This window comes from Mobula birostris, chromosome 8, assembly GCF_030028105.1.
Source record: "Mobula birostris isolate sMobBir1 chromosome 8, sMobBir1.hap1, whole genome shotgun sequence".
NCBI lineage: Eukaryota > Metazoa > Chordata > Chondrichthyes > Myliobatiformes > Myliobatidae > Mobula > Mobula birostris.
This window is the reverse complement of record NC_092377.1, coordinates 56,429,446-56,442,186: the sequence shown is the minus strand read 5'-3', so window position 1 is coordinate 56,442,186 and position 12,741 is coordinate 56,429,446. Positions and strand designations below refer to the sequence as shown.

The window sequence follows — 12,741 nt, the reverse complement described above, 5'->3', positions numbered from 1 at the left end:
CCTCCCCCTCCTGTCTTCTCCTATCATTTTGGATCTCCTCCTCCCCCTCCCACTTTCAAATCTCTTACTAGCTCTTCCTTCAGTTAGTCCTGACGAAGGGTCTCGGCCTGAAACGTCGACTGTACCTCTTCCTAGAGATGCTGCCTGGCCTGCTACGTTCACCAGCAACTTTGATGTGTGACACGAGGACACCTTCAGATGCTGGAAATTCAAGCAACACACACAAAAAATGCTGGTGAACGCAGCAGGCAAGGCAGCATCTATAGGAAGAGGTCTGACGAAGGGTCTTGGCCCGAAACGTGGACTGTACTTCTTCCTATAGATGCTGCCTGGCCTGCTATGTTCACCAGCATTTTTTGTGTGTGTGGACTGTTTTGGGAATCGGAATCAGAATCAAGTTTAATATAACATGTCATGAAAGTGGTTGTTTCGCAGCAGAAGCATGTTGCAATACATAGTAACAGAAACTATGAAATACAATAACAAGTATATATAGAAATAAATTAAATAATTAGTGCAAAACGGGACGAAGCAAAATACTGAGGAAGCGAGGAAATGGACGATTCATCGTCCATTCAGAAATCTGATGGCGGAGGGGAAGAAGCCATTCCTGAAACGTTAAGTCTGTGTTTCAGGCTCTTGTACTTCCTGGTTGAAGGTAAAGCGAGAAGAGGGCATGTCCTGGATGATGGGGGTCCTTAATAATAATGCCCCCTTTTTGAGGCATCACCATTGGATGCTGGGGATACTAGTGCCCATGAAGGAGCTGGCTAAAGCCTGATTTATACTTGAGCGTTAAGACTATGCCGTAGGCCTGATTTATACTTCTGCGTAGCTCTACGCTGTAGCGAGCATGCGTTGTGTTTGCGTTGCTCTGCAATTCACTGCCAAAACGCTAGCTGGCGGCGGGGTTTCTATGCTACTGTGTTGAGTTTCTTCGTGAGAGACATGGACAAGGAAATGCATTTCAAACATTTTCGGATGTCGGCAGGTAGATTTGACAATTTGGTTCATCGTCTCCAACCATTTATTTTGCATCAGTGTACAGACATGGCGGAGAAAAGCAACCGGAAATGCGTATGAGGAAACGTGATGCTACCAAGCGGACCAATCACAGTTGTTGCGGTCTGTGTCGCCACGACACGTGAGTTACTTTTTTGGGGAGGTGCACGTCACCCTACGGCATAGGGTACACGGTACCTACGGCGTACGTTTGATGCAGAAGCATAAATCAGGCTTAAATTTACAACTTTCTGCAGCTTTTTCCGATCCCACGGAGCATCTGTAGAAATTTGCAAGTGCCTTTGGTGACATACTTCTTCTCAAACTCCTATAGCCACTGTGGTGCCACCTTTGTAATTGCATCAATATGCTGGGCCCAGTTTAGGTCCTCAGAGATGTCAATACCCAGGATATTGAACCAGGACTGGTCTGTGTTCCCTTAACTTAACCTTCCTGAAGTCCACAAGCAATTCCTTGGTCTTATTGACGTTGAATGTAAGATTGTTGTTGTGACAGCATTCAACCAACTGATCTATCTTATGATATAGTTGGGATCACAGAGACATGGCTCCAGGGTGACCAAGGATGGGAGCTCAACGTTCAGGGATATTCAATTTTCAGGAGGGATAGACATGAAAGAAAAGGAGGTGGGGTGGCGTTGCTGGTTAAAGAGGAGATTAACGCAATAGAAAGGAAGGACATAGGCCAGGAAGATGTGGAATCGATATGGGTAGAGCTGCGTAACACTAAGGGGCAGAAAACGCTGGTGGGAGTTGTGTACAGGCCACCTAACAGTAGTAGTGAGGTCGGAGATGGTATTAAACAGGAAATTAGAAATGTGTGCAATAAAGGAACAGCAGTTATAATGGGTGACTTCAATCTACATGTAGATTGGGTGAACCAAATTGGTAAAGGTGCTGACGAAGAGGATTTCTTGGAATGTATGCGGGATGGTTTTTTGAACCAACATGTTGAGGAACCAACTAGAGAGCAGGCTATTCTGGACTGGGTTTTGAGCAATGAGGAAGGGTTAATTAGCAATCTTGTCGTGAGAGGCCCCTTGGATAAGAGTGACCATAATATGGTGGAATTCTTCATTAAGATGGAGAGTGACATAGTTAATTCAGAAACAAAGGTTCTGAACTTAAAGAGGGGTAACTTTGAAGGTATGAGACGTGAATTAGCTAAGATAGACTGGCAAATGACACTTAAAGGATTGACGGTGGATATGCAATGGCAAGCATTTAAAGATCGCATGGATGAACTACAACAATTGTTCATCCCAGTTTGGCAAAAGAATAAATCAGGGAAGGTAGTGCACCCATGGCTGACAAGGGAAATTAGGGATAGTATCAATTCCAAAGAAGAAGCATACAAATTAGCCAGAAAAGGTGGCTCACCTGAGGACTGAGAGAAATTCAGAGTTCAGCAGAGGAGGTCAAAGGGCTTAATTAGGAAGGGGAAAAAAGATTATGAGAGAAAACTGGCAGGGAACATAAAAACTGACTGTAAAAGCTTTTATAGATATGTAAAAAGGAAAAGACTGGTAAAGACAAATGTAGGTCCCCTACAGACAGAAACAGGTGAATTGATTATGGGGAGCAAGGACATGGCAGACCAATTGAATAATTACTTTGGTTCTGTCTTCACTAAGGAGGACATAAATAATCTTCCAGAAATAGTAGGGGACAGAGGGTCCAGTGAGATGGAGGAACTGAGCGAAATACATGTTAGTAGGGAAGTGCTGTTAGGTAAATTGAAGGGATTGAAGGCAGATAAATCCCCAGGGCCAGATGGTCTGCATCCCAGAGTGCTTAAGGAAGTAGCCCAAGAAATAGTGGACGCATTAGTGATAATTTTTCAAAACTCGTTAGATTCTGGACTAGTTCCTGAGGATTGGAGGGTGGCTAATGTAACCTCACTTTTTAAAAAAGGAGGGAGAGTGAAACTGGGGAATTATAGACCGGTTAGCCTAACGTTGGTGGTGGGGAAACTGCTGGAGTCAGTTATCAAAGATGTGATAACAGCACATTTGGAAAGCGGTGAAATCATCGGACAAAGTCAGCATGGATTTGTGAAAGGAAAATCATGTCTGACGAATCTCATAGAATTTTTTGAGGATGTAACTAGTAGAGTGGATAGGGGAGAACCAGTGGATGTGGAATATTTGGATTTTCAAAAGGCTTTTGACAAGGTCCCACACAGGAGATTAGTGTGCAAACTTAAAGCACATGGTATTGGGGGTAAGGTATTGATGTGGATAGAGAATTGGTTAGCAGACAGGAAGCAAAGAGTGGGAATAAACGGGACCTTTTCAGAATGGCAGGTGGTGACTAGTGGGGTACCGCAAGGCTCAGTGCTGGGACCCCAGTTGTTTACAATATATATTAATGACTTGGATGAGGGAATTAAATGCAGCATCTCCAAGTTTGCGGATGACGCGAAGCTGGGTGGCAGTGTTATCTGTGAGAAGGATGCTAAGAGGATGCAGAGTGACTTGGATAGGTTGGGTGAGTGGGCAAATTTACAGCAGATGCAATTTAATGTGGATAAGTGTGAAGTTATCCACTTTGGTGGCAAAAATAGGAAAACAGATTATTATCTGAATGGTGGCAGATTAGGAAAAGGGGAGGTGCAACGAGACCTGGGTGTCTTTATACACCAGTCATTGAAAGTGGGCATGCAGGTACAGCAGGCGGTGAAAAAGGCCAATGGTATGCTGGCATTTATAGCGAGAGGATTCGAGTACAGGAGCAGGGAGGTACTACTGCAGTTGTACAAGGCCTTGGTGAGACCACACCTGGAGTATTGTGTGCAGTTTTGGTCCCCTAATCTGAGGAAAGACATCCATGCCATAGAGGGAGTACAAAGAAGGTTCACCAGATTGATTCCTGGGATGGCAGGACTTTCATATGAAGAAAGACTGGATGAACTGGGCTTGTACTCGTTGGAATTTAGAAGATTGAGGGGGGATCTGATTGAAACGTATAAAATCCTAAAGGGATTGGACAGGCTAGATGCAGGAAGATTGTTCCCGATGTTGGGGAAGTCCAGAACGAGGGGTCACAGTTTGAGGATAAAGGGGAAGCCTTTAAGGACCGAGATTAGGAAAAACTTCTTCACACAGAGAATGGTGAATCTGTGGAATTCTCTGCCACAGGAAACAGTTGAGGCCAGTTCATTGGCTGTATTTAAGAGGGAGTTAGATATGGCCCTTGTGGCTACGGGGATCGGGGGTATGGAGGGAAGGCTGGGGCAGGGTTCTGAGTTGGATGATCAGCCATGACCATAATAAATGGCGGTGCAGGCTCGAAGGGCCAAATGGCCTACTCCTGCACCTATTTTCTATGTTTCTATGTTTCTATTTTGCTCCTGTACCTCCCTCCATCACTATCTGAAATTCTACCAACAATAGTCGTATCATTGGCAAGTTTATAGATGGTGTTTGTGTTGTGCCTAGTCACACAATTGTGGGTATAGAGAGAGTGGAGCAGTGGACTAAGCATGCAACTTCGAGGTGTACCAGTGTTGATTGTCAGTGAAGAGGAGATGTTATTTCCAATCTGCACAGACAGTGGTCTCCCGTTGGGGAAGTCAAGGATCCAGTTGCAGAGGGAGGTACAGAGGCCCAGGGTTTGGAGCTTTTTGATCAGAACTGAGGGTATGATGGTGTTGAACACTGATCTGCAGTAAATAAACAGCTGCCTGATGTAGGTATTACTATTGTCCAGATGATCCAAGGCCAAGTGGAGAGCCAGTGAGATTGCATCCGCTGTAGACCTTTTATGGCAATAGCCAAATTACAGCAGATCCAGGTCCTTGCTTAGCCTGGGTTTCCTCTAGCCATGACCAATCTCTCAAAGCACTTCATCACGGTAGATGTGAGTGCTACATGGAGGCAGCTCACTCTGCTCTTCTTGGGCACTGGTATGATTGTCAACCTTTTGAAGCAGGTGAGAACCTCTGACTGCAGCAGTGAGAGATTGAGGGTGTCCTTGAACACTCCAGCCAGTTGGTTGGCACAGTTTTCAGAGCCCTACCAGGTACACCATTAGGGCATGATGCCTTGTGAGGGTTCACCATCCTGAAAGATGTTCTGGCATCGGCCTCCAAGACAGAGATCCAAGGGCCATCGGATACTGCAGGGATTTACACAAGTGTAATTTTATTCTCCCTTTCAAAGTCTGCATAAAAGGCATTGATCTCATAGGTGAGTGAAGCATCAGCACCATTCATTCATGATATTAGGTTTCAGTTTGTAGGAATTAATGGTCTATAAACCCTGCCAAAGCTGACATGCATCTGATTCTGTCTGTAACCTCAACTGGAATTTTTTTTTTTTTTTTGCTGATAGCCTTTCGTGGGTTGTACTTGGACTTCTTGTACAGTTCTGGATCACCAGTCTTCAATGCCACAGATCTAACCCTGAGCAAACGATGAATTCCTGGTTCATCCACGGCTTTTGATTTGGGTATGTCCGATATGTTCTCAAAGGCACATGCTTGTCCACACAGGTTTTAATGAAGTTGGTGACAAACCCTGACATCTGTGGTGTATTCATTCAGGCTTGAAGGGGGATCACTGAATGTTGTCCAGTCCACTGATTCAAAACAGCCCTGTAAGTGCTTCTTCCACTTATGTGACCATACTGTCTTTGTCCTGTACTGGGGTACTGGGGTCTTTAGTCTCTGCCAGGTGAGCAGTACAGCCAGGTGATTGAACTTTCCAAAGTGTGAGTGTGGGATGACATGGTAAGTATTCTTGGTGGTTGTATGACAGTGATCAATTGTGTTGGCTGCTCTGGATCTACAAGTGATAGTTTGGAGCTAGTTGTTAAGAAACTTCTCCAAGCTGGCGTGGTTGATATCTTTCCCAATGGAAGGCATCAGGATGCGCTGTTTCGTTCTTGATGATGATGGAGCTTAGCTGCTCCAGTGCCTGCCTGACGTTGGCCTGAGGTGGAATGTACACTGCTACCAGGATGATGGCACAAAGCTCTCTTAGCAGATAAAAAGACATTCGACCACTAGATGTTCCAGGTCAAGTAAGACTGAGAAAGACTGCCGTGTCTGTGCACCATGATAAGTTAATTACAAAGCATTATCTAACTCCTCTACCTTTAAAAGACTGAGCTTCCTGTCTTTATGGTGAATGGTTAAGTCATTGAGCTGCAGTGTTGTGTCCAAAAAAGTGGTGAATAGCCATGTTTCTGTGAAGCAAAGTACATAGCAGTCCTTGATATTCCTGTAGTAAAGCATTCTTGCTTTGAGGTCTTCAGTTTTATTTTCCAGAGACTGTACATTTGCCAGAAGCATGGGGGTTTAAAGTCTCTGTATTTCAATTTTACTTGCAACCCAACCAAATTTCCTCTCTTCCTTTTTCTTAAAGGGGAGCTGCACTCACAACCTGAGTCTGCAGTGGATGGAAATTAAGAGAGACTAAACAAAACAGACAGTGGAGGTACCAGCTGAGAGGGCATCTTAGTCACTTATGATCATATGGAGGCAATGTAACTTGAAGGTGAATGAGGAAAGGAGAGAGAAGCAATGCTGGAATAGTGAGGAAGGAAACATTTTGTTTTTAATGGGAATCTGAAATAAAGGAGAATACTGGAAAAACTTAGTTTTGATACATACTGAAAGACTGGTTGTCTGCAATTGTTGAATTGGATCTTCAGTCCTGAGGGCTCTAACTTGCCTAGTTAGAAGATGATGTACTATACTTACACTTGCATTAAGAGGCCAAAAACAGAAGTCAGAATGGGAGAGAAGTAGAGAATTAAAGTGGCAGCCACTTCAGGGTGTTCCTTAAGGAGTGAACCATGGTGTTCTGCAAAGCTGAAATCTAATCTGGGTTTGGTTTCTTTAACATTGGAGATGATCATGAGCACTGAACGTAGTTCACAAAATTGCAAATTACAGAATAATTTAATCATTGTATTTTCTTGGAAAGAGGGTTTGGATCCTTAAGATAGTGAGTAGGGAAGATGTAATAGGGCAAGTGTTGCATCTCCTATGGTTATATATGTAATGACATGAGTAAAGGAGTTGGCGTTGTTTGAGACAGAAGAATGAACCTGGAAGGTTCAGTCCCTTTAGAATCTCAGAGGGGAGATGCAGGGAAGATGTATCTGGTGGACACCCTGTTGAAGTTGTTGAAAATTAGAGCTTGTAACTTTGAATGCGGAGGATGGAGTTTCCCTGTCTATAAATGCTGCTGGACCTGCTGAGCAATATCAATGTTCCCTCTAAGGTGTGCATGTGTGCACGAATACACTACTTTTTCTACAAGCATTCAAAGAAACTTAAACTGCGCACAGAGGTTGTCATCCTCTACCTTGTTGGCACGTGAAATATATTTCATGGTTGTACACAATCACGTTTCCTTTTCTAGTTTCTGATGCGGTGTTGACAACATGGAGTTTATGAAGATTTGTCTGCAGATTTTAGAACTAGCTTATTTATATTATTTTTATTGAAGAAATTATTGATTCACTATGTCAAATTCCAAAGAAGCAAAAGGCATGAAGTGCAGAAGAACTGCTAGTTCATTTAAAGTCGAGTGGCTTAATAAAACAGCAGAAACTGCTACACCAAAAGCTCCTGAGGTCAGGAACATGCAGCTACGAGAAATATTTTTGTACAATACAGAAACTGGTGTTACCTCCATGTATTGTTACAATGCAAAAATTGCTGGAGAACTGTAAGTGGGAAGAAGTGGGCTGATATTTGGAAACTTGACTTTTTAAAAGCAAGCAAATCACATGTGGACAGTGTGCAAAAGCTCCGGTGAGAAGATCCTTTATTACCTGCTACAGGCCTGCTACATATGTTTTGTGAGAGTACAGATGGTCACAAGCGAAAATGATCAAACCCAGAGGAATTCTTATTGATAGTTACTTTATTTATTTTAAACAAAGAACAACAAACTGGACTTGGTAGTTTATTATCCTTAGAATACTTCAGGTTTACTTCCACTTAAAAATTCAGGGTGCACAGGGTAAAACATTGCACAGCACAAGACTTTTGCGCACATTAGCCATTACAAGTTGGAGGGAACATTGTCCAGAGGGTATGTGGTCTATTAAACAAAACAAGCTTCACAGAACAACATCCTAAGCATCCAGGCTCTTATCAAACTCAACCAGCATTAGTGGGTGGGCCATATGTGTCCACATGCCCAGGCCGCACTGTTCTTGTGCCGATATGGCAGATACTTCCACAAATGCTGAGGAACCAGACTCATCCTCTCACTTTCTAACGATGGTGGAGCCCTCCATGGAATGAGTATAAATAACAATGGTTGAATCATTATTGTAAAATGAGGCAGAAATAAAACACACACAAATAAAATTATCATCTTATGTTGCCAAAAAGGGACCGTGGTTTGAGGATGGGTCCACTTTGAACTCTAGTTGATTGAAGTGGAAAGTAAAGATTATAATCAGAACAAATGTTGTCAACTGTTGCATATACATTGTTTACTCTTTGTTACGTACCCCGTAACTGGGTTGCCAAACCAGCAGAAATGGATCACTCAGTTGGAGTCTGGATTACTAGAACTAAGAAAGTTTTATTAAAGAAACAAGCAACACAGTACTCTAATCAAATGGATAATACGTGCAACAGTTCAGCAATGATAAACACACATGTACACAGAATTAGGATAACAGGATCAATCAAGCTCTATCGTCATCTAGGGGTAAATGACCAGTTTCAAAGTGACGCAAAGTTCAGTTCAATTGAATTCAGTTCAGTTTGTTCAGTTCGCAGTAATCACTGCCGTGAGAGATGGACAGTGGGGGGAAGGAGAGAGAGAGCAAAACGAATGAATATTCAAACGGCTTCCACACAGACCTTCGATATTCTTCGCAGTCAGCTTTCGGGCAAGCCCTTTGTGATGTCTTCTGAGGTCACCGACTGTGACCCCTCCGTTTCCAGATACGATCGTTTCTCTGCGGTGAACCTGGCACCCAGGCAAGGGCGGACACACACCAGGTTCCCGCTGATCGTGCCTTTCCACCCTGTGCGTCCATGGCTTGGTCCCGCAACCAGCCTTCCAAGACTTCCCACCGACTTGTGGGAGACGCACCGCTTCCAGGGTCTCGTTACCTCAGGGTGTCGTGTGTGTCTTGCCTTAGCGAACCTGTCCCTTTTTATCCCCCTGCTGGGGTATCGCCTGTCCATCACTTCAAACAGTTCAGGGTTCAAAGGGGGAGCCGATCCTGACAGCTCTCCTTCCGTTAAACTCTCCCATCCCTTCATTAACATCTCCAAATGCTGCTCCATTGTTTTCCTTCTCTCTCTTTCTCCTGTAGACAGGTGGCAGACCAACTGCTGATCCCACTGGTGCCAGCACAGGCCAGCTAACATCTTAATCTATGTGTATTCTCGTCACATCTTCAATATAAAAGTCAACTAGTATATTACACCTGTTGCATCATTTTCACAGGCAACTTCACTAAATCATGGAAAAATTTGTGGGATTCAAGTTGTTTTTGTTCTCAATGAATATATCAAAGAAATTTTGCATACATCTTATCAGTGACAGCAGTTGCATTTTTTATGCATGAAGCAGAGAAGTTCTTGTCTGTTTCACACAGAAGATACAGACTTGCCAGCCACCTTCATTTATTTATTCTGCAAACCATGTTTCTCACCATGTACATGCAACTACTTGGAATTATAGGAGTGAGGTCAACCTCCTAAAATCTGAACTTACTCATGGGTATTGCCCTGTACATATTGTGAATACGTTATTGGGTATAAAATTTAAAGTTGATTTAACTATCATATGCACAAGTACATGTATGCACAGGTGCAATGGAAAACTTACTTACAGCAGCATCACGGGTATATAGCATCACAGAAGCAGCATTCGCAAAAAAGCATAAATTAAACATAAATTATACACGTTTTACAAGAAAGAACATCATTAGATCAAAAATCTCCATTGCATTGCAAAGTAGTCATGGTGCTACTAAGTGATACTGATTAGGGTTTTGCCTGTTGGTTGAACAACTGAATATTTAAACGAAAGTTCTTGAAGCTGCTGGTTGTGGGACTTCAAGTGTCTGTACCTCCTGCCTGAGGGTGGCTGCAAGAAGACAGCTTGGCTCAGATGGTGGCGATCTTTGATGATGCTTGTTGCCTTCTTGGGGCAGTTTCTCCTGTAGATACCACCAATGGAGGGAGGGATAAGCCCATGATGTATTCGGTAGAGTCCGCTGCACTCTGTAGCTTCTCACATTTCCTGTGCATATAAATTGATGTTCCAGATCACGACACAACCAGTCATGATACTTTCAATAGTACATCTGTAGAAGTTTGTTAGTGTTTGGTGACAAGTCGAACCTCCTAAGAAAGGAAAGACACTGGTGTGCTTTCCTTATGATTGCATCTATGTGCTGGACTCAGGGCACATCATCCAATATATTATCATCTTGGAAATTAAACCTGGTGTCTCTCTCAATTGCTGATCCCCAAATGTAGTCTGGCGTATCTTTGCCTTCCCTTCCTGAAATCAGCAATTAGCTCTTTAGTTTTGCTCACATTGAACGAGAGGTTATTGTTGTCCTATTTTGGTCAGGTAAGTTGGTTCATTGCCACCTGTGATTTGTCCACAAACATTAGTTAAAGCTGTGAATTTGACAACGGCATAGGAACTGTGTTTAGCCACACTGCATCTCTCTCTTTCCCCAATCCCTGAATTATTCTTTCTCCTTCCCTCTTGACAGCATTCATTTCAAGAGAACTATAATATGAAAGCAAGGATGTAATGCTGATGTAAGGCATCGGTCACACTGCACTTTGAGTATTGGGCAGTTTTGCACTCATTATCTAAGAAAGGATGTGCTGGCATTGGAAAGGTTCCTGAGGAGGTTCATGAGAATGATTCAGGGAATGAAAGGATCAACATATGAGGAGCATTTGGCTGTTCTGTCTGTAATCACAGGAGTTTAGATGGAGTGGGGAATCTCATGGAAAACTATTGAATATTGAAAGGCATGGATAGAGTGGACGTCAAGAGGATGTTTCCTAAAGTGGGGGAGTCGAGAAGAAGAGGGCATAGCCTCAGAATACAAGAACATCGCTTTAAAAAAAGAGAAAAGGAGGAATTTCTTTAGTAAGAAATTGATGAATCTGTGGAACTCATTGCAACAGATGGCTGTGAAGGGCAAGTCATTGGGTCTATTTAAAGCAGAGGTTGATAAGGTTCTTTATTAGTCAGAGTGTCAAATGTGATGAGGAGAAGGCAGGGGAATGGGGTGGAGAGGGATAATAAATCAGCCAGGATGGAATGGCCTAATTTTGCTATGTGTTATGGTCTTAAGATTACCCTCCTTCTTCCCCTGATTGGACGAATCCCAACTCACTCTGAATCCCCTTCAGTCTCCTTTTTGTTGAAACACTCCTCCTTTGTCTTCCCCTGAGCCTTTCCTCCTTCACCCTCAAATTCCTCCTTCTTCCTCCTCCTGAATTACAGTATTTCTCTCCCTCCATTGGTAGCCACTTTCCATCCTATCTGAAACCTCTCACCCTTTCTCTCCTGTCTAAAACCATCTTCCTCCTTCCTCATACAGCTCTCTGCTGAAAATCCTGAAACTTCCTCCCCCTTTTGAGAATTTTCCCTCCCCACACTACCTTCCCCTGAATCCCCGTATTTGCAATTAACACCTCTGTCACACCCTTTAATTATATCTCAATTATCTTCTCCTCTCATTCCTCCAAGTATGTTTCCCAGATTCTCCTCCTCTGAATTCTCGTACGCCGCCCTCTCCACCCCAATTCCCAACCTTTCCTCTCATCATGCACTTTCCAACTCTCAATCTTTCTCCCACTCTCATCTAACCCCGAAATCACAGCCCTTGCCAGTCAGCCTCCCCCACTGTCCAAATCTCAACTCACCCCCCCCATAATACTAACATCAATACCCCCACCACCACAAGGGTCACAATCCTTTTCCCCGCCCTCCTCTACCCCATCCATATCCCCACCTCCCTTTACCTCTGCACCTTTCTCTTATTTACTTCCTACGTCTGATTCCCCCCGCCCCCGTTGTCTTTCACTTGTCCGAAACCTGTCGTCTCTAATCCGCTGGCCCGGCACAACCCGCTGTCTCCTCTGCCGACCCGGCTCGGCTCGCCCCGCCTGCCGTCTCCTCCTCCTCCTCGCCCCGTTAGTGGATCAGAGACAGGAAGTGAGTCAGAGGGAGAGCGGTAGCCGTGAGCTGTCGCTCGCACTGTAATTTCACAGTTGCCTGTCTCGGCCTCTCCGATGAGTGTGGAGTGAGCCGCCAGTCAGATGCGTTTAAGTTGTAATTCGGGAGTCCGAGAGCTCGGTATGCCCGGCGAGAAAGAGGAGAGCGAATGGCGGCGGCGGAGGGAGGAAGCGCTGGGCTTCAGGCCGCAGAAGGAGATCCTCTACAACCAGCTGCTGCCCTACTCGCAGCACTTGGACCGCGAATCGGCGTTTATCTTGGGACGGATCAAGGCCAACCTGAGTCGGGCCGTGCAGCTCCGGGAGCTGTGGCCCGGGGTTTTATTCTGGACCAGAAAACTTTCAACGTGAGTGTGCGTGGAAGTAGCTCGCTGCTGGGCTTCACTGTGTAATTGTGTCGATGTTAGTGAGATCCAGCCGTAATATCTTTTTAACACAACGCATTTTTGCGGCGTCGAGTGTCAGGAAAGCTTTAGGCCTTGACGGGCCCCTCTCCGGCCCGCAAAAGGACAAACCAATT

General features: G+C 44.3%; 1 protein-coding gene across 2 annotated transcripts in view; it reads left to right on the top strand.

Annotated features, from left to right (window-relative positions):
• The first annotated feature begins 12,193 nt into the window (after positions 1-12,193).
• Positions 12,194-12,741, top strand: part of LOC140201320 (proteasome activator complex subunit 4-like) — a 140,901-nt gene continuing 140,353 nt past the window's right edge. The window contains exon 1 of one of the 2 annotated variants that reach the window (XM_072265203.1): positions 12,194-12,568. In XM_072265203.1, coding sequence (XP_072121304.1) covers positions 12,306-12,568 — 263 coding nt within the window. In that variant the 5' untranslated portion in view covers positions 12,194-12,305. The remainder of the gene's footprint in view (positions 12,569-12,741) is intronic. The other variant, XM_072265204.1, reaches the window with a different exon arrangement.